This window comes from Osmerus mordax, chromosome 12 (genome assembly GCF_038355195.1).
Source record: "Osmerus mordax isolate fOsmMor3 chromosome 12, fOsmMor3.pri, whole genome shotgun sequence".
Taxonomy (NCBI): Eukaryota; Metazoa; Chordata; class Actinopteri; order Osmeriformes; family Osmeridae; genus Osmerus; species Osmerus mordax.
In genome coordinates, this window is record NC_090061.1 from 11,812,299 (window position 1) to 11,830,675 (window position 18,377).

An 18,377-nucleotide genomic window follows, 5' to 3' on the forward strand; every position below is an offset into this window, starting at 1 on the left:
CGTCATGTTAGGTTTACCGATATCACGAGGCTCTCAGAACGAACGTCAAGCCATGGTAGGCCAACTAGCTAAACTGATACATAAGCTACTCTACTGTATTTGAAGTGAATTAATGATGATGCTGAGAGAGTGGCGGGCAATCATAGTTGACAAACTGTGAAATCAGAAATATTTGAAATAGTGGTTTACCTTAAGTAAGTGTATAATATTAACAATTAGTATTGTGATGGACTCACAAAACAAATTGTAATGTATAGACAACAAAACGTACAGGCCTACAAATACATTTTACCAACAATATACAGAGTGGCATATGGCTGTCAACTCATCTCTCCATTGATGTTAATCACATTCATGACAATACATGTCATTATGTTTTTATTTCCTTGAACAGTGTTGGAATTTACCACTGTAATACATATAAAAATATAATTAGAATAGTAAGGCCAATGCCATCTTAAAGTGTCCTGGTCACTCAGAATGTGAGTTTTCTGAAATGATGGGCTTCATAACGCCAAGAGATCATTGGGCTTGCTGCCTGCAGCAACAATAATGCTGAGTTTGAGTAAGACTTGAAATATAAATATCCTCTGATGTTGTCACACAACATTGTCTGCAGACAATGCAACGGTTGTCTCTATTGCATTTGGTTGTCTATTGACCTAATAGAGACCTATTGACAGTTCTGATAAAAGTTTCTGTTAGGTAAATGCTGCGATGTGTGTTTTTTCATGTTGCTGTTCTAATTACTCTATGCTGGACCAATCTAGATTTTAATTCATTACATTTAATTATAGTAATCATTAGTCTAAAGGGATAAGCAGTGAGCCGTAAGAGTGTAACCAAGCTCCTTAAATTTAAAAGCACGCATTGCATATAAAGCAATGAAATAATATCCAAATACACACTTTTTTGACCAGACATGATGTAAGACATGATGTAGAGAATAAGAAATAATTGCCTACATATTATCAGCGTTCACTCTACGAAGGACATTTAAATATAATTCATAATGTACATTACATTACTGGATAAATTAGTAGAGTAGGCTATTAGCTAGCAGATCAGTGTATAAGTGATGGTGTAGATGTGATTAAATGTTTGTCTATTTTCAACGTAACGTCATATATTTAGGGCGTGGACTTAGCATTCACGCGAGGTGGCCAGTTCTAGAGCGCTAGGCTAGGTTAGGCTAGCCAACTGGCAGTGTGGCACTATCTTTGGTTAGTCAAGAAGCTTTCGATTCGAAGCAGACTAGATAGCTAGGTTGTAGAGCAGGGTCTTTTTAAGCAAGCGATTAATTAAAGAAAACAATCCAGCGATTCACGTAAAATAAATACCCGTCCGGTATAATAACGTTAGGCTACTTAATAGGTAAGTTGCAAGCGATTTGTCTCTGTTCAGAAAAGATCCGTATAGGCAGGATCCCGGAAATCTATATAATGATCTAGGCTAGTCATTTTATCACTGTATGTTGATTTATTTCTTTTTATGTTAATTTGTACAAACTGGGGGGAACTGGAGCATTTCCCACACCGCTAGTATAGATATTAACCCCACTACTAGTCTCGTGGTGTGCCACTGTCGAGAACAATCAAACACTAGCTAACTTGTTAGCTAGAGCTAACTAGCTTTCTAGCGATACATTTTGATGGGCAACGTTAGCTTGCTAGCTAAAAATAAATGTGTAATCTGCACAAATGCTTATATTGGTATTCGCTTATTTTGCCTTATATTGTTTGTTAGTTTAGCTCGTGCTGTTGTGGGTAGTTTTGTCTGGGTGCGGCAATGTAAAATAAATGTTTTGCCCCTCTAGTGTAGATTACACACCATGGCTGACGAAGGATATGTGGTGCGTATCAGAGGTCTGCCTTGGTCCTGCTCTGTGGATGAGGTACAGCGGTTTTTCTCAGGTAAGAAAATGCAACGTAGTGAAAGAACACAGTTGTACCCCCATATTCTATTAATGCTGAATATTTGTTTAACAGATTGCAAAATTGCGAACAATGGCACAAGTATTAATTTCACCTACACACGTGAGGGACGCCCCAGCGGAGAGGCCTTTGTGGAAATGGACTCGGAGGAGGATTTGAAGATTGCTGTTAAGAAGGACAGAGAAACCTTGGGTCACAGATATGTTGAAGGTGTGTGTAAAACTCACTGTCCATTACCGAATGGCTACATTCTTCTTATGCTCCAGTATTGTACCTAGTAGGCCTAATAGTAACTGAGATTGTCTTATGTTTGTCTGATCTTGAAGTTTTCAAGTCGAACAGTGTCGAGATGGACTGGGTGATGAAGCACACCGGTCCAAATTGCCCTGAGACTGCTGGGGATGGGCTGGTTCGTCTTAGAGGACTTCCCTTCGGCTGCAGCAAGGAGGAGATAGTCCAGTTCTTCTCAGGTACGAGTAGGCAGCTCTCACTGGTCCACCAGAGTGTCCTGTATGCTGGTACTGGAGTAGTGGCAAAGGGCTCGTGGCTAATCTGTCTCCTCCCCATCATGGCCTCTGATGGCAGTGGATGCAGCCACTCCTATCTTCCCCCTAAAGCACTGTGGCTATTGAAAATGACACAACATGTAGGCTATTCAAACCGCTGATTCATGAATTTACAGTGGGCTTCGAGTGACCATGGAGGAAAGGACACAGGGAGAGGAAGCCAGTTAAAATATTGGAGAGAAAATGCACCAAGTGGAGTAGCCCTTAGAATATATTTTTGGTCAGACATGTTTCTGAACATCTTGACTCCTGGGTTTCATCCCCATCATTGTTCAACTTCCCCATCACCCCTCTGGCCCCACCCAGACAATTAAAATGTCACAAGTAAAGTACAGGGATAGATATACAATGGTTTCCATCATTCTCATGTTAATCTAGCAGTTATTTACCTGGAACCTCTTTACATTGCTTAGTGAAATCTCAGCCCACCCAGTAGGCAAACATGTTACTTCTTGGGGCCAATGTAGAATGGTTGGTGATCAAGGTAACAAGTCCCATTCAGTACAATCTCTTCTCCTGGCCAGATACCCCACCCAGATGTCCCCTTCTCACCACATATTTTATTCTTTCTATTCCTCCATCCGTTCCCCCCCCTCCCCCAATGCAAGGTCACTCAATGATGCACTCAACTAGCATGTGATGATGCATAGCTTCTATTTGTTCATGAACTATCTCTCTTCTTTTTATCTGTCAGAAAACAGCTTTTTAGAGAAAGTGATCTCTCTGTGATTTGGGCATGTGATTTAACATGTCCCCCGCTGGGGTTATCTGTCCTTGGGTTGAAGGGTTGGAAATCGTGCCAAATGGGATAACATTGCCGGTGGACATCCAGGGGAGGAGTACGGGGGAGGCCTTCGTGCAGTTTGCTTCACAGGATATAGCTGAAAAGGCTCTAAAGAAACACAAGGAAAGAATAGGGCACAGGTGGGGATGGTTGGTTGGTTGGAAAAGTTGCTTTTCTTATGGTGTATACCTACTACATCCAACCAAGAACACGCACACACAACTTGCACTCAACACTGATGATGCTTAATACAACACATACTATAATACGGACCGCTATAGAAAAATGCCAGAGCGTCAATGCAGCGCTAAATTGGAACAATAGACCTCCATTCTCTCACGGCATTCCATGGGAAGATTAGTGCTGAGGGCACCAAATTGGTTCTTGTTTATTTTATTTTTTTCATGTTTGATTGAGAGTGCAGCAGCTTCACAATGACATGCAAGGGTCCCTCAGCACTAAGTACAGGTTGACAAACTGGCAGGGTTGTACCAGGTTGGAAACCAATGAACAAGGGCACCTGAGCATGAGGAGCTGGAGCTCACTGTTCCAGGTAATGCTATGAGTGGGTTCCCCACCAGGGACTGGTTCAGGAGCCTTCACTGGCCCTCTCGCATCAGAACAGTGTTATGTCACACAGATCGTGCTATTCACAGTACACTTAAATCATGCCACAGTCCCTGTAGGTCATCCTGAGGTAACCATAAGAAAAGTGTCTGCTGTATCATTCAAGACCTTATGAATATGCCAAGTTCCTTTTCTTCCCTCGACACTAAACTGTGTTCCGTTACCCATTCAGTGAAGCATCAGCGTTTTTCGGTCCAGATTACACCCTATGGACCACACTAATGACAGCACATCAAATAGGCCCATTTCCATCATTATCTTCCAATAAAGAGCAAATATACATTCAGTCCATGCTGCTCTGGCTCTTTGTCCTGCCTGGTCCTCACAGAGACGTCTGTATGCTCCCAGGTACGTTGAGATCTTCAAGAGCAGCCCCGCAGAGGTGCGGACCAACTACGAGCCCCAGAGGAAGCCCATGGGGATGCAGCGCCCGGGGCCCTACGACCGGCCCTCGGGGGGCCGTGGAGGCTACAACGGGATGGGCCGGGGGGGGTCCTTCGACAGGATGCGGCGTGGCGGCTATGGAGGTAGGTGGGGGTTCGGGGGGGGGGGGGGGGGGGGTGTCCTCATCTGGCTTTGAGGAGAAGCCGTGCTTATGATGCCTTTTCATCTGTCTCAAGGCCTTGTATGCTCCACAGACATCTTTTAAAGTGTCTTCACGAGTCTGCCGTTGTTGAGCATACTCTGAACTGTGTGCAGGTGGATCGGATGGTCGCTATGGTGACGGCGGCTCCTCCTTCCAGAGTACAACGGGCCACTGTGTTCACATGCGGGGCCTCCCTTACAGGGCCACAGAGACGGACATCTACAACGTGAGTCAACGTCCACTGGACTGATGTCTTTCTCTCTCTTTACCTCCTTCATCTCCTCTGGTGTGAAGATCTGGATCAGTGAAGGCCTCCACAATGTTTATCCAACTGTCTGTGCTGTGTATGTGTTTTGTAGTATGTGTATAATGGCCTGATAATCTTTTTTTTCCCCCTGTTGGTCAGTACATTTAATCTCTCCTGCTCTTTGTCTATCTGTCCGTCTCTGTGTTTTCTGCAGTTCTTTTCCCCCCTGAACCCAGTGAGGGTTCACATTGAGATCGGGCCGGACGGCAGGGTGACCGGTGAGGCAGACGTCGAGTTCGCCACGCACGAGGACGCCGTGGCCGGCATGTCCAAGGACAAGGCCAACATGCGTGAGTCATCTGGCTGGCTTCTCTTGGATCCTTTTCTCTGTCTCTCTTTCTCTCTCTTTACCCTCGCTTCCATAGCCAATTGTTGTCTGAAAAGAACATTTCCTGATTCGATATATTTCCCAGTTAATTCAAATTCTGAATATTTCTAGAAAATTGGCACTTGACCTATTTAGTTCCCTTGCATCCCCGTTCTAAATAGCACTGTTGGTGTGAGTGAGGGGATGCCTTGTGGCAGGTGTTAACCCTCTTTGTCTGTGTGGCCTTCAGAGCACCGCTACGTGGAGCTGTTCCTCAACTCCACAGCAGGGGGCAGTAATGATGCCTATGGCAGTCCGATGATGGGCGGCATGGGTGAGTCAGCTGCAGACAGCATGGTTTCTCTTCAGCAAGGTAAACTTGAACGTGTAACATTTGAAATCGTTCTACCCAAGCGCTGATGGCTGTGGATGTTGGTTGGTGAGAGTGGTCTCTCTCTCTCTCTCCCCTCTCAGGTAACCAGTCGTCGTACGGCAGTGGTCAGCTGGGAGCAGGATACTCAGGGGGCTACAGCAGCCAGGGCAATATGGGAGGCTACAATGATTATAGTGAGTATCAGCTCCGTTATACAGACCAGACTGGGGATGTTGGAACAGTTTAGCTGGTCTGGATCAACTGGATTAATAGATTTCTCACACTTGATCAATATCCTGGAAATGTCAGAGGGATTGGGACAGGGATTGTTTTTGCGTGTAACCCCCAAGCAAACTCTGTGGTCCTATAGTGTGTTTTGTCTCTCTCTCCTGTTAGGTAAGCAGGACGGAATGAGCAGCAGTTACTATGGCGGTGGAGGAGGAGGGAGTCGGAGTTCCATGAACGGCCTGAGCAGCGTGGGGACTGGATGGGGGATGTAGTTCTGTTTTAAAACTGGCAGTTTGGAAATGTAGTTCTTGCCTAGTCTTCTGAAAAGTTGGGGGTTTGAGCCATTTTGGAAATGAAGGGTAAGGGATGTATTTTTCACAATTTTATTACGTAAGGTTTAGGATAAAGGTTGGTCACTGTTTTTTCTTACCATCCTTGCATTTGAGCGTATAGACCTACACACATCTATGTTAGTTGGTTGGAATACCCACATGTATTTTCATTATCAGACAGTGTGCAGTTTCTATGTTGCCCCATACTGAAGAGATGTCGCTTATCAGTTTGTGTAGCTCCCCTTGTGTTGACTCTCTTTCACTTCAGACCCACCAACGCTCAGAAATACATTCTGTATATATCTAGATGTTTCTCCTTACATTGATTCTGCATAAATTGAAGTGCTTTCTCAAAGTATGAAATATGTGAATGTGACATTCGACATAGTTAAAACTGCATGGTTAAAGGTTTAGTTTTATAATGTTTGCGAGTTGGGAGGGGGGGTTAAGCTTGCTGATTTATACCTGGGGGAGAACTGGGGTCTGAGTTTGTGAACATTTCTACTGTTTCTTTCTTTGTATTCAATGTGCACAGAGTGAGTAAAGATGTCTCAATGATCAACTTGGTGGCTCATGTTTGTGGTGTGCAGTCAAACTAAGTAAAAACAAAGTATTTTTTGTTAAATTTAGTACTCTTTATCAAATATCTAGATAGAAAACATGGTCAAAACATGCCCAAATTAAGAAAATCGCTTAATACTGGGTCAAAGTTGTATATACATTCTAAAATAGACATCTTAAATTCTTGATTTTTGTTAACATTCTGTAGTCATTTACAATTCAGATCTACATTTAATTAGATATGCCTCAAATTTAAAAAGGGAACATTACATCTTGCACCTCCCTTCTCTACAAAAGTCTTTGAACCGTACTGGAATACTTCTTATGCAAATGACAACAGTTATCATGATTTTTTCACTTGTTAAGATGTAGGACAAAAACTGTAACAAAGTTACATTTGTTTAAACACAATAGAAACTCGTGTGAAAATCATTGATCTGGTTACTTGATTATAAATTCCCTGTCCCTCCACAACAAAATATTTCTGTTAGTTTAATGTAGTTTGACGGTTCACACTCAGACCCAGTCATGCAGAAGGACCTTTGATAACATTCCATAGACAGTCCTAATTTCCTGGCAGATGTAGAAACCGATCTTGGAAACACATCAAATGATGTTTCCTGTTCATTTTTAATGCTAAGGATTTTATATAAAAAAAAAGATTTTTTTTTAGGAAACATGAATGTAGAACATGAGTCTTTTATCTAGATGACTTCAGTAACAACTGGAAAGTTAGACATGAGAGAGAATGTGTGTGTGTGTGTGTGTGTGTGTGGTTCTGTCAGGAGACGGAGGAGCCTCTCTGCAGCAGCAGTGAGTGGCAGATGTCACACACCCGGACGGGCCGAGGGTAGGAAGGCAGGGCCAGCTCGTTCGCAGAGCAGCTGTTGCAGTAGATATCCCCACAGTTCCTACAATGGTGCTGCACATGGGCACAACATGCGCCAGAGAGGGGAGAGAGAACGAGAGACAGACAAGAGAGGGAGAGAAAGAGAGAGGGGTCAGTTGCTACTTTTCAAAGCCGAAGCAGACGTCTGTACTGAAGCGGCCCTGTAGGTCGTCACGGCAACAGAGGGGAAGGGAGGAGGTGTGGGCCGTGGGGCCCGGGCCGCTCTGCCTCTCACCTTCCTGCGAGCGATGGAGAACTCCTTCTGGCACTGTTTACACTGGGTAGCCTCATCATCCTTGAGCCAGGCATGGCCCTGACAGGGAACAACAACACCAGGCTGAAACCTCCCCAGCTGTCAGGTGATCCGATTAGATTGTCGTTCTACGAGGTTTCTGTCCCTTTGGATAATCTTACCTTCAAGGCCTTGTTGACCTCCTTGAAGTCCTCCATTTTGAGCTTCGACCTGCCGAGAGAGAGAAAAGGCGATGATGGAGAGAGCGGCTCGGAGAAGAACGTGAGGGGTGGAGGAGGAGGAGAGGAACAGTACTCACTGACTCAGGTGCTGGCCCATCTCCTGTAGAGCCTGCTCCTGCTCCTCGCAGATCTGCTGGAGCTGTTTCTTCTCCTCCTTCAGGTCCTGGAGCTCCTACACACACACACAAACACACACACCAACACACACACACATCAAGATGGTGAATTTGAGCACGTTTGCTGTTTAAGCTCTGTGTGTGTGTGTGAGTGTGCCGCTCCAGACCGTGTGCAGCCCCTGCAGCTGTTGCAGCTGCGTGCGCAGCTCTGTGCTGTTGTCCTGCTCCCTCTGGAGAGCTCTCTGCAGGCTCTGCCTCTCCTCCTTCTCGCTGCGCAGGTCACTCTCCAAACCCAGCCTGATCAGGGGACGGGGGGCGTCAATATGGGCACGTGGATGAGCGTGTGTGTGTGTGTGTGTGTGTGTGTCCGTACCTCAGTGTGTCCAGGTCACCCAGCTGTTTCTGCAGCGCATCCACCTTGCCCTCCAGCTCCGACCTCATGTCTCTGTCCGATTGGTCGCTCTGCCTCCTCTCGCGCTCCGAGTTCTGCAGCCTTAAAACACAGCGGCGGGAATTTGAGTGAGGAATTCTAGTTGAGAGAAATATCGTGTTCCGGCCCATGTAGTAACACGCACGCCTTTTAAGATGACAAAATAGACATTAAAAACCCCCCACCTCTGCTCCATCTCCTGCATGGCGGTCTCCATGTGCTTCATCTTGTCCTCCAGCTGAGCCGCGGCCTCCTGCTTGCTCTCGGTGTCTCTCTCCGCATCCTGCGAAGGAACAAATTCTTAACAGCCTGAATCGGAATGCGTGCGTGTGTGCATTTGCGTGTGCGTTTGCGTGCGTACCTGAGCTTTGTGGAACATCTGCAGGTTGAGGGTTTTCACCTGGTCCAGCTGGATCCGGAGGGCTGCCAGGGCGTCCTGCTTCTCGTGCGTGTCCTTCTCCAGCAGCCTCATGGCCACCTCCATCTCCTGCTTCAGGCCCACCTGCAGCTCCAACTCCCGCTCCAACTCCTGCGCGGGAAAACACACGCGCGAGGTCAAACACGGGTCTGTTTGTTAGGCTGCTCTGGAAGGCTGGGGGGGGTGTGAAGGAGTAGTGGGGGGAGGGGGGGGGGGTAGCGGTGGGTTGTTCGGACCTGCCGGATGCGTTTCTCCTCGTGGTACTGTGTCCACACCACGTTGTACATCTCATCCAGACCCTGGCGAGTCTGTCTGTACGTCTCCAATTCCACCTGACTGTCCTGCAGCGTCGCCTACACACACACACAGGGTTATAGAGCAAGAGCATGTGTGTGTGAGTGTGTGTGTGTGTGTGTGTGTGTGTGTGTGTGTGTGTGTGTGTGTGTGTGTGTGTGTGTGTGTGTGTGTGTGAGACGTCCTCACCTCCTCCTTCTTCAGGCTGCTCTGGAGGATCGACTCGTTCTCCTTCCTCAACGTCTCCTGTTCTTCGCGTAGAGAGTTAATCCTGTCTGTGGCTGCCGTGAGCTGGAGGACAAACAAACACACAATGCAGTTACGCCTCAAGGGCTGGGGGTCACAGATAGGCAACCCTGTTAGCAAACACACACAGAGAGCAGAGACTGACCTCCTCAATGAGCTTGCTGTTGGTCTTCTCCAGGGAGTCCATCTTGGCCTGCAGGTCGGTGACTGTGCCGCTGAGGTTGCGGTTCAGCTCCTCAATGTAGTGCTTCTGATCCAAAATGGCCGTCATTTTGGTGTCACTGGGGGAGAGGTGGTGAAGGGGGGAAGCAACAGTGAGGACAGTGCAGTATTTAAAGACAATGTGGCGACTATCTTGGCTTGACAGAGAGAGACACGAACAAACGAGACGACAGTAAAGATAAGAGAATGAGTGGTTAGAGGACAGTGATATCAGAGTCACAGTGATACTTACTCCTTAGAGGTCTCAGTGCTTGAAGTATCTTTCAGGTACAAGGAGAAGTCGATGACCCCCACCTTAACAAGACAGAGGAGCATTAGGACAGACGAACACTTCATCAAATGAGTCTCTGCTTGCCAGCTAGGAAGTGGCAGCCAGCGATGCATCTGAGCTCACCTGAGAGTCCAGATCTTCCCCTTTGATGCAGAGGTTGGCGTCGATGACGTTCAGTCCAACCAACATGCCCCCAATCACTATCCCTTCCTCCTCCATCATTAACGCCCCAGGCTCATAGAACTCCCTGAAGGGAGACAAGGAGAGTGGAGGGTAGGGAAATAGAGGGGAATAGAGGGATAGGGGGGAGGTGTAGAGAGGATAAAGATAGAAGGGATGGTGGTTGACGACAGAGAAAGATAAAAGTTACTGAGGGAAGATGAGAGAGAGAGAGAGAGAGAGAGAGAGAGAGAGAGAGAGAGAGAGAGAGAGAGAGAGACAGAGACAGAGACAGAGAGCGAGAGAGAGCGAGAGAGAAACAAACTTTATTGGTACTTTTGAAGGACTAAAATGTTTCATAATTACAGTTGAACTTGGTCTGTACCGACCTTAACAGGTCCTTGCGGTCCAGCAAGGCTTTTATGTAGTCAGCTACTTTCTTCTGCATGAGAGCCAGGTGAAGCCAAGCCCTAGCACGGCCCAATCCTGTCCTGAGAGAGAGAGAGAAATAGAGAGAGAGAGAGAGAGAGAGAGAGAGAGAGAGAGAGGGAGAAATAGAGAGAGAGAGAGAGAGAGAGAGAAACACATGTTGACACATTAATGCAAGAAGCGTGAGACAGCCTGTGACTGTAACACCACACCTCCTCAGCCAGTGTAGATCTGACAACGTGGATGCTCACTTTAAACCTGGCAGGTCTCTGGCGCTGGTGGCAATATCTGCCGACTCAGGACACAGCTTCTCAACCAGCTCCAGAGGACCCCAGATAGACTTGTTCTGACTGATAAAAGACTTCTTAGCTGCAGAGGGAGATGCAGAGGACTTACAGTATGTAGGGGGAAAAACACGGCCTCTGGTTGAACAGTTTCCTGTACTCAATATCTTTAACACACTTGTCATAGTCTTCATACCGGCCAATTACACAACAGTAGTTAAACCACCTCACCTTTCAGTCCATGCTTGAGACAGTGTTCTAGAACTACGAAAAACTGCTGAAGTGGAGGGTAGTCAGAGTCTAGAGTTCTCCCCAGACTTAGAGAAGACTGAATCAACACCTTGATGCTTAACTTCATCATACTAAGAAGGTTGGATCTCTCAATAGCCATAGGATCTTTCATTGCTGGTACATCTGGGGGTTGGTGAGAGAAGGAGAGGAGAGAAGTTAAAAGAAATAGAGGATGAACATAAATACATTCTTTGTATTCTTTGGAAATGTGTTGTCACAGTCTGACACACATAGTAGAACTAACACATAACTCAAGACGGGGACAGTTTGAAATCCATGTAACCATGAAGAACTGGATATTCGTATCTTTCACTTGCCTAAAAGTGTAACAGAAAGTGGAAACCTGAACACGAAAATAAACCCAACTTATAATAAGGCATTACGAATCATCAACAGAGGTTGTTGTATGCTGCCAATAGCATGTTACACCCAATTATCCCCATAAATCATCTGTTGACAACCAAGATAACGTTAGCAGGCGTTGGGGAAGTTGAACTGAGAAATAATTCTTAAAACGTTAGCTGGCAACACTAAATTAGTCGCATAATGAACTGAAAAATGTCAGTATAGTAGCAACTTTCACTTACCTGGGAACTTTGAGTTCGTACTCGTCTCGTTTTCAAAGTTTTCCTTGACAGGAGAGCTGACAGTGGATCCCGCTGTGACATTTCTCAAAGCTGCACCGTAGCTGACCCCACTGCTAATCGTCTCCGACGCCTTTCGTGCCAGCGACAGGATGGGTGCAGACCAATTGCTCTCTGCCACAGGCTTGGCTTTCTGGTCCTCTGTATCGCTGTTAACTCCATTGTCTGCAGGAACTTCTAAAACGTCGGCTTCAGGCTGTGTAGAGTCGCTCTCTTCGACAGCTGTGTTTGTTTCGTCTACCTCGTCAGCCATTTTTTTCTAGTGACGATAGTGCACATGACGTTCAGACCACATCAATCGCTCACCGTAACTGTGAGCTCGGACTGAGCAGGACGAATTACCGAATACAATACATGGATGTATTGGAAGTTCCGATGGATTGCTGTAAGAATGGTCATTATAAATCATATCTAGTTTTGTACATTTGTATTATATTATTTTGTCTCAACATGTACCGTCCTATTTTGTGTTATCGCAAGGTCCCAAGCCCCCACCTGCTCCTCGGCTTGAAGCAAATTCCTGATGGATGTTGGTTGTATTGTATTTCCGTTTTGGCACCCGCTTGTTCCGGTGATTTTATTCTATTACTATTGTCTATTATTCTATTACTGTAACTCAAGTGTATCCAAAAGTGTGTGTGTGTGTGTGTGTGTTATAACTGTGTGTGTGTTATTAGTTTGTGTGTTCTAAGTGTGTTTGTGTGTGTTCTAAGCGTGTGTGTGTTCTACGTGCGTGTTATAACTGTGTTATTAGTGTGTGTGTTCTAAGTGTGTGTGTTCTAAGTGTGTGTGTGTGTGTGTGTGTGTGTGTTATAGGTGGGTGTGTTCTAAGTGTGTTCTAAGTGTGTGTGTCTGGTTCACCTTTAGGCGATAGAGAGGCTTGTCTTGCAGGGCCAGCTGGGCCAGTTTGGAGCGTGGGCGCAGCGTCCGGAGCTGGCAGGACCTGTCCCCTCCTGCCCGCTGGCTGTCCTCCTCTACTGGGCCTCCAGCATGGGCGTGTCCCCCAGCCCAGTATCACAGCTTTTCGTGATATAGTCACGTAAAAGAATCAAATCAATCGTGCTGATGACACGAAATGTTAACCAATGTATTTCAATCTAGATTTATTTCAATATGTTTTACTGGTGCGTGTTCATATCACGTTGTTTTGTGAAGATCTGTCACATCCAACTGTCTTTTTCAATGGCTCTGGACATACCCATATTTACCACTTGATGGCGCTCGCATGATAGTCCCAAGGCTGTGCGTGCCTTAATTTTCAGGTGAGTTGCTCATGATCTGTAATTTGTCATAACCCATTTATTATTTTGGAATAATAAAATAGACCTATATTATTTGAGTCACTGTAACATTAAAATAGATGCCAATAATTTAAAAATGTTTTGAGAAATCATTGATAGGCCTACATTGATTCAATATATATCATTAAATATCTCAAATTTGTTTGTATTCTGAAGTTTTTGTTCATTGTGTATATTATGCAGTTATATCGACGTATTTGAAGGTCTAAGTCTTTAAACATGTTGCAAGATAAAAGCTTCAGAGTTTGTAGGCGTGGCAGGCTGTCTATATAAATGCGGGGCTCCGTTTACTGGCGTTCTTCGACTCTCCCCCACTCGATAAAGGCAGTGCCATTCAAGAGTCAGGCATCTTGACAAAAGCCGACTGAGGTGGAAGACTGTAGTTTATATCGACGTAGAGAAGGAACTGTCTATGGTTAAAACAGAAAAGGAACTACAACGCTTTCATTTTAATACTTTTAATACAAATCTTTTTAATTGAAGTTTGAAACCATGAGGATTTTAAGAGTGGCGTTTCTGCTCGTTCACGCCTTCGGTGAGTATCCTTCTGGTGGACTGTCTTTGTAAATTATATCTACTTGTCTTCATTTTACCGAGTTTTCATTCAGTAGAGAGGGCTTGGGGGTAAAGGAGAACGTAGACTATTTATTGAACTTCACATGGCATTCATGACCTTTTGAACGTCTTGTGAAATTCATGAAAGGCAACCTTTCTCTTAAGGTGTTGGGTATTCAAAAACGAACGGGGTCATCATTCTATTTAAAAACATGCTTTATGTAACTGGATATATCCTACGTTGTATTTTTAACTCATATTCTTGCATTGGTCCCATTAGCTAACTGTCTGTCTATGCACAGCCAGACTTGTTGCCCACCGTTGCAGGAATAGATTTATCTAAAGAACACTTTTCAATCAAGAACCGTATTTGCATGAGGCTGAGGCCAGCTACCTGTAGCTAGCTGCACGCCGGTTGCTGCCCCTTACGCAACATGTTTCAACTTGCCCAGCTCTACTAGGTTTTCTAGAACTTGGGAACTTGTTTTTCTCCGTTGCAATTTCGAATATGGGTTTCAGTTCGTATGGATGATAATTTATTTACGTCGTTAATAGAAAAACCTCTGTTGTTTATTAAATGTTGTGTTATAAGCAATTTCTTTCAACTTTTTAGTGCTGTCGAGATTGGTGAACGGCGCTGCGGTTGACCGGTATGACGAGAGCGCGAGGCCTCAACAACATACGTCTGTAATAAACCTGTTGGATGTGAGTAACGACAACCGGATAGAAGAGGACAACGCTGTTGTAAACAGGCCATCAGTGACCCTGGAGTACGATGAAGAAGATGATGAGGAATACTATGAAGATGAGGAGGAAGATTATATGTCTGGGGACTATGAAAACGGATTACCCCGAGGTAGGCAAACACGGACGATTTAGATCATTATAATTTAAGTGACTTACAAAACCTAGTCATTAGCACTAATATATTATTGCATGTTATGAAAGAGTTATAATACTTGTAGTGGCACATTGTCATGTTGTGTGGAAAAATGTAATTAATCCATATCTCTCTTTCCATTGTAGTTGCATTTTCAAGCAAACCCCAAAACCCATTCACCATTCTGAATGCAGAGAAGCCTGAGGGGAAGATAAGGAGAGGAAAGGGACAGAAGAGGGGGAAAGGCAAGGGAAAGAAGAGGAATCCCTGCCTGAAGAAGTATAAGGATTACTGTATCCATGGCACCTGCCAGTACCTGAGGGATATTCGTGAACCATCTTGCATGTGAGTAACTGACTCAATCTATTGCTGATTGATTAAGGTCAGTCTGAAAGTTTATCAATTTAGTTTTATGTGAATCTATCAGGCACTTAACAACTTTGTTTCTGTCTCTCTCTGCAGATGTCATCACAGTTATTCTGGGCATCGGTGTGAGTTCTTCGCTCTGCCGGTGGGGAAGGTGGAGGGGGGCTACAACAGGACCACAGCTCTGGCGGTGGTGGCAGTGGTGCTGTCTTCCCTCTGTCTCACCATCATAGGCCTGCTGTTGGCACTAAGGTGAGCACAAGAGCCCTCCACACGACACACACCTATGGCCTGAGGGCCTTCACACTCCCACTTACTCTCATGTCTGAAAGAAACTAGTGGCATACCACAAATATTATAGAGGGCCACACCGATTCTAGGATGGAATGTGGCACGTGAACACAAGCAATGTCTTTGTTTTTGTAGTAAGCTTGAATATGTCCTCATGAAGGATATCGTAAACATTCATGATGTTCAGGTTGACCTCTTCACCCGAAACGTTTTGTTTGAGTTTTGTTGTTTTGTTTCGTAGGTTTCACAAGCGAGGGGGGTACGACGTCGAGAATGAGGAGAAGGTCAAACTGGGATCGGCTCCTAACCACTGAGGGCCAGGAAAGAAGGGTGAGTTCCACATGCTGAACACACTTGCGCAGTTGCACACTGGACACACATCCACAGAAACACAAACAACATGGCAAACGTCTGGAGTAAGTTAAGTCTCAGTTCAGAGGCTGGTGCTGAAGTACTAGTTCTCTAAAGTGGATGACAGGTGGTTTGCTCACTGTCTCTATTTCTTCATTCTAGGCAAGGATACAGAAATTCTACCTCAAAATAGAAAAGAACAGAGAAGAGCGATGCCTAGAAGAACCCAGAAGGACAGTGACTGTTTGGCCAGAAGGGAACCACGGGCCTAGCACATGAGCCACCTTCCCACAAGTGACGGCCCTATCAGATCAAACATGGGTGGTTCAGGATTCCCACAGAGGATTTGTAACCTGCTAGAAAGGAGCCTGCAAAACTGGAACACTGCTTGGTGCAGAGAAAGTACTGGATACATGATGAGGATATGGACAATGAAATGGAGAGAAACATGGCTGAACTCAGTGCTGCTTCTTGGCTGTGTTTGAACTATAGGAGATCCAGACTCAAAGGATACGGCTTCCATTCTCCCCCACCAACTAGAGAGGACAACCTGTAGTATTTGTATCAGCCAGCATTTTATATTTTTCTGCACTTGTTTGTCATTTTCTAGTGTACTGTAAAACCTTCTATTTATACCCTCTATCTTTTAATTTATTTATTTAATATTTTGCTGTATTTATGTTCAACTGCTTCGTCCACACAAATGCACTGTCCGATAAAAAAAATGTCGTATTTTTTATATTTAATGTTAGATCATAATATTTATTGATGAGATGTAGATATATCTGCAGCATATCAGTATGCTTATGGAGAACTGAAAAATAAATTCTAAATACAGTCCTTCTGGTTACGTAGGTTTATTTGATTACTGATTCTGGCAACCCGTATAGAGGTTTCTATACCACTGTGACTGATTGGATTATCTGTTGATGACTGTTTTTAACACCAGCAATGTTTACTATCCCAATGTAACACTGACGGGTCAATGTAAGCCATTATGACGTTGTTGCATTGGACTTGTGTTGAAAACTGTTAACTTGTTGCCCAACTGTAACTAAACCTACACGTGTGGATATTTGAAGTCGGCATGCATTCTTATTGCTCTCATGACACAGATCTTGTCTTACAATGGTTATAGAACAGAAAAGGTAGTTCCCCACTCAGTATGATACTGTGTAGACACACTGAGGTCCATGTTAAGCTGTTAATTAAATGTGAATTCAAGTGTACAGCCTTTTCAAAACGTCCTGGAACCTGCCAGTTTGAAGTGATTTAGAGTCAAAATGTGTATTTGTTTCTCAGTAAGAAATAATTAATAAATAAAAGAAATCTCTGAATTCATGATGTCACTGTTTTGTCTTCACGCATACACATATCCAGACCATTACATGGCTGTCTTAAGATTTTGGAATAAAAAAAGAGCTCACATTTGACTTGGACCAAGTAGACCCATGTATTGTGCACACAGCACGTTATATTACAGTGGCTCCTATTTGGTTCTGTGTTGTTATAATCTTTTCATTCTAATAGCCTAAGCTTCAGCTATGATAAGAAAGGTCATGCTTACTTCAGCCATCTGATCCACTTCCCTGGTCTGGACACACACAAGTGATATTTATAGATAATTCTAGAAAACAATATTAGTGTTTCCTCCTTAGAGTTTAGCTCCTCAGACTAAAGTTGTACAGATTCTGCTTTCACAGCTCACCAAAACCACTGTGGTGATGGCTAAGGCAATAACAATGCTAGTTAGCTGATTTCTGGCTAGCAGGCTAGCGTATTCACAGCTGTCCCACAGTAGATCTAATGCAATCCTGGAATAGGCTAGCAATGATGACATGACCACATCATCAGTCTTACTGACAGATCAATCAGATGGTGCTAAGTAGCTGGCTACTGGGACTGTCTGCCTGCCTAACTGCTTGTCTGCTTGCTTGCTCGCCCGCCTGCCTGCCTGCCTGCCTGCCCGCCTGCCCGCCTGCCTGCCTGCCTGCCTGCCTGCCCGCCTGCCTGCCTGCCTGCCTGCCTGCCTGCCCGCCTTAGAGAGCCTCGAGGGAACAGATGTTGAGGAGACACCTGATCTGCAACCACAACACATCATGCCTCTACACCCACACTATCACTACACAGATGGCATGTTCAAAGAGTGCTACTGTAGCATCCAAACTTTCCTCCTCCGCCAAGTCTTACGCATCCAAAAGAAAAAATGCAATGATTGGTTACAGATTGGTTACAATGTCAGCTTTACTAGGTCTAAAGCAAGTCAAAGACATCCAGCTGGATTCAAAGGCTGGCTGAGACTCCACCAACCTCTGTTACTCACCTAATGAAGTCATGTCCTGCCCGGATATGTGTGTTTGTATGCATGTGTGCATGTGGGCCCACTGTGTTTTTGTGTGTGTGTGTGTGTCTGTGTGTGGCTTTAAACTATCTAACCAGCCCATTACAGTAAATACATGCTGGGTAGGACAGGTTGAAGATGACCTGGAGGTCTGCTTGTTTCAGCTTCTTACAACATCCAAGCTATGGCTGTGATAACCACAATGGCTGCATATCCTGGATACACAGCACACAGCTCAAACCCAGGGCAACATGCGGTAACTGAAGACAGATGTGCCACTGAAACATTAGGGTGTGGCACATGATGTGGTGCTCCACTCTCCCCGGCGTACCCATTTGCGGTCAGAGTCTAAACGACCACCAATGCTTGTTTTATGGTTTTAGCTGCTCCACTGCCTTCATGTCTAAGAAGAATTTCACAGTTCTGGATGTAACTGTGGACCTGTAGATCGACAGGTCTAAAATTACAAATGGTTGTGACATTGTTTGTCCGGGCCTGTCAGATACAGTAGCATAAACAG

At 44.9% G+C, this 18,377-nt stretch overlaps 3 protein-coding genes across 8 annotated transcripts; 2 read left to right on the forward strand and 1 right to left on the reverse strand.

Annotated features, from left to right (window-relative positions):
- Window positions 1-1,199: 1,199 nt before the first annotated feature.
- Window positions 1,200-6,606, forward strand: LOC136954158 (heterogeneous nuclear ribonucleoprotein H-like). 5 transcript variants are annotated; one of them, XM_067247728.1, is made up of 11 exons: window positions 1,200-1,374; window positions 1,817-1,913; window positions 1,989-2,144; window positions 2,261-2,404; window positions 3,286-3,424; window positions 4,260-4,438; window positions 4,611-4,723; window positions 4,959-5,094; window positions 5,362-5,484; window positions 5,586-5,682; window positions 5,881-6,606. In XM_067247728.1, exons 2-11 carry the CDS (start codon window positions 1,832-1,834, stop codon window positions 5,882-5,884), a joined length of 1,173 nt encoding a protein of 390 aa, XP_067103829.1. In that variant the 5' UTR covers window positions 1,200-1,374; window positions 1,817-1,831; the 3' UTR covers window positions 5,885-6,606. The 5 variants fall into 5 exon arrangements, with proteins under 5 accessions (XP_067103829.1, XP_067103826.1, XP_067103830.1 ...); XM_067247725.1 differs by having other exon boundaries at window positions 5,586-5,678; XM_067247729.1 differs by having other exon boundaries at window positions 5,362-5,445.
- Window positions 6,607-6,664: 58 nt separating this feature from the next.
- rufy1 (RUN and FYVE domain containing 1) lies at window positions 6,665-12,115 on the reverse strand. Of its 2 annotated transcripts, none has more exons than XM_067247724.1 (17): window positions 11,716-12,115; window positions 11,069-11,251; window positions 10,805-10,922; window positions 10,520-10,615; window positions 10,089-10,212; window positions 9,927-9,988; window positions 9,618-9,753; window positions 9,416-9,517; window positions 9,169-9,285; window positions 8,876-9,043; window positions 8,700-8,797; window positions 8,458-8,577; window positions 8,252-8,381; window positions 8,046-8,140; window positions 7,909-7,957; window positions 7,730-7,807; window positions 6,665-7,527 (listed from the first exon to the last, which is right to left on the reverse strand). In XM_067247724.1, exons 1-17 carry the CDS (start codon window positions 12,023-12,025, stop codon window positions 7,387-7,389), a joined length of 2,127 nt encoding a protein of 708 aa, XP_067103825.1. In that variant the 5' UTR covers window positions 12,026-12,115; the 3' UTR covers window positions 6,665-7,386. The 2 variants fall into 2 exon arrangements, with proteins under 2 accessions (XP_067103825.1, XP_067103824.1); XM_067247723.1 differs by having other exon boundaries at window positions 6,666-7,527; window positions 10,514-10,615.
- Window positions 12,116-13,403: 1,288 nt separating this feature from the next.
- hbegfa (heparin-binding EGF-like growth factor a) lies at window positions 13,404-16,853 on the forward strand. Its single transcript, XM_067248368.1, has 6 exons — window positions 13,404-13,608; window positions 14,242-14,484; window positions 14,655-14,853; window positions 14,971-15,126; window positions 15,407-15,495; window positions 15,679-16,853. The coding sequence occupies exons 1-5, from the start codon at window positions 13,566-13,568 to the stop codon at window positions 15,477-15,479; spliced, it is 714 nt and encodes a 237-aa protein (XP_067104469.1). The 5' UTR covers window positions 13,404-13,565; the 3' UTR covers window positions 15,480-15,495; window positions 15,679-16,853.
- The last annotated feature ends 1,524 nt before the right edge of the window (window positions 16,854-18,377 follow it).

Coding starts and splice junctions, on each gene's coding strand:
- hbegfa (XM_067248368.1), top strand. CDS start 13,566: ATGAGGATTTTAAGAGTGGCGTTTCTGCTCGTTCACGCCTTCG. Junction 14,854..14,970: donor ATTCGTGAACCATCTTGCAT/GTGAGTAACTGA, acceptor CTCTCTCTGCAG/ATGTCATCACAGTTATTCTG. Junction 15,127..15,406: donor GGCCTGCTGTTGGCACTAAG/GTGAGCACAAGA, acceptor TTTGTTTCGTAG/GTTTCACAAGCGAGGGGGGT.
- LOC136954158 (XM_067247725.1), top strand. CDS start 1,832: ATGGCTGACGAAGGATATGTGGTGCGTATCAGAGGTCTGCCTTGGTCC. Junction 5,095..5,361: donor CAAGGACAAGGCCAACATGC/GTGAGTCATCTG, acceptor TGTGGCCTTCAG/AGCACCGCTACGTGGAGCTG. Junction 5,679..5,880: donor GGGAGGCTACAATGATTATA/GTGAGTATCAGC, acceptor CTCTCCTGTTAG/GTAAGCAGGACGGAATGAGC.
- rufy1 (XM_067247723.1), bottom strand. CDS start 12,025: ATGGCTGACGAGGTAGACGAAACAAACACAGCTGTCGAAGAGAGCGAC. Junction 10,923..11,068: donor TCTCAAGCATGGACTGAAAG/GTGAGGTGGTTT, acceptor CTCCCTCTGCAG/CTAAGAAGTCTTTTATCAGT. Junction 7,528..7,729: donor TCTCCATCGCTCGCAGGAAG/GTGAGAGGCAGA, acceptor GCCCATGTGCAG/CACCATTGTAGGAACTGTGG.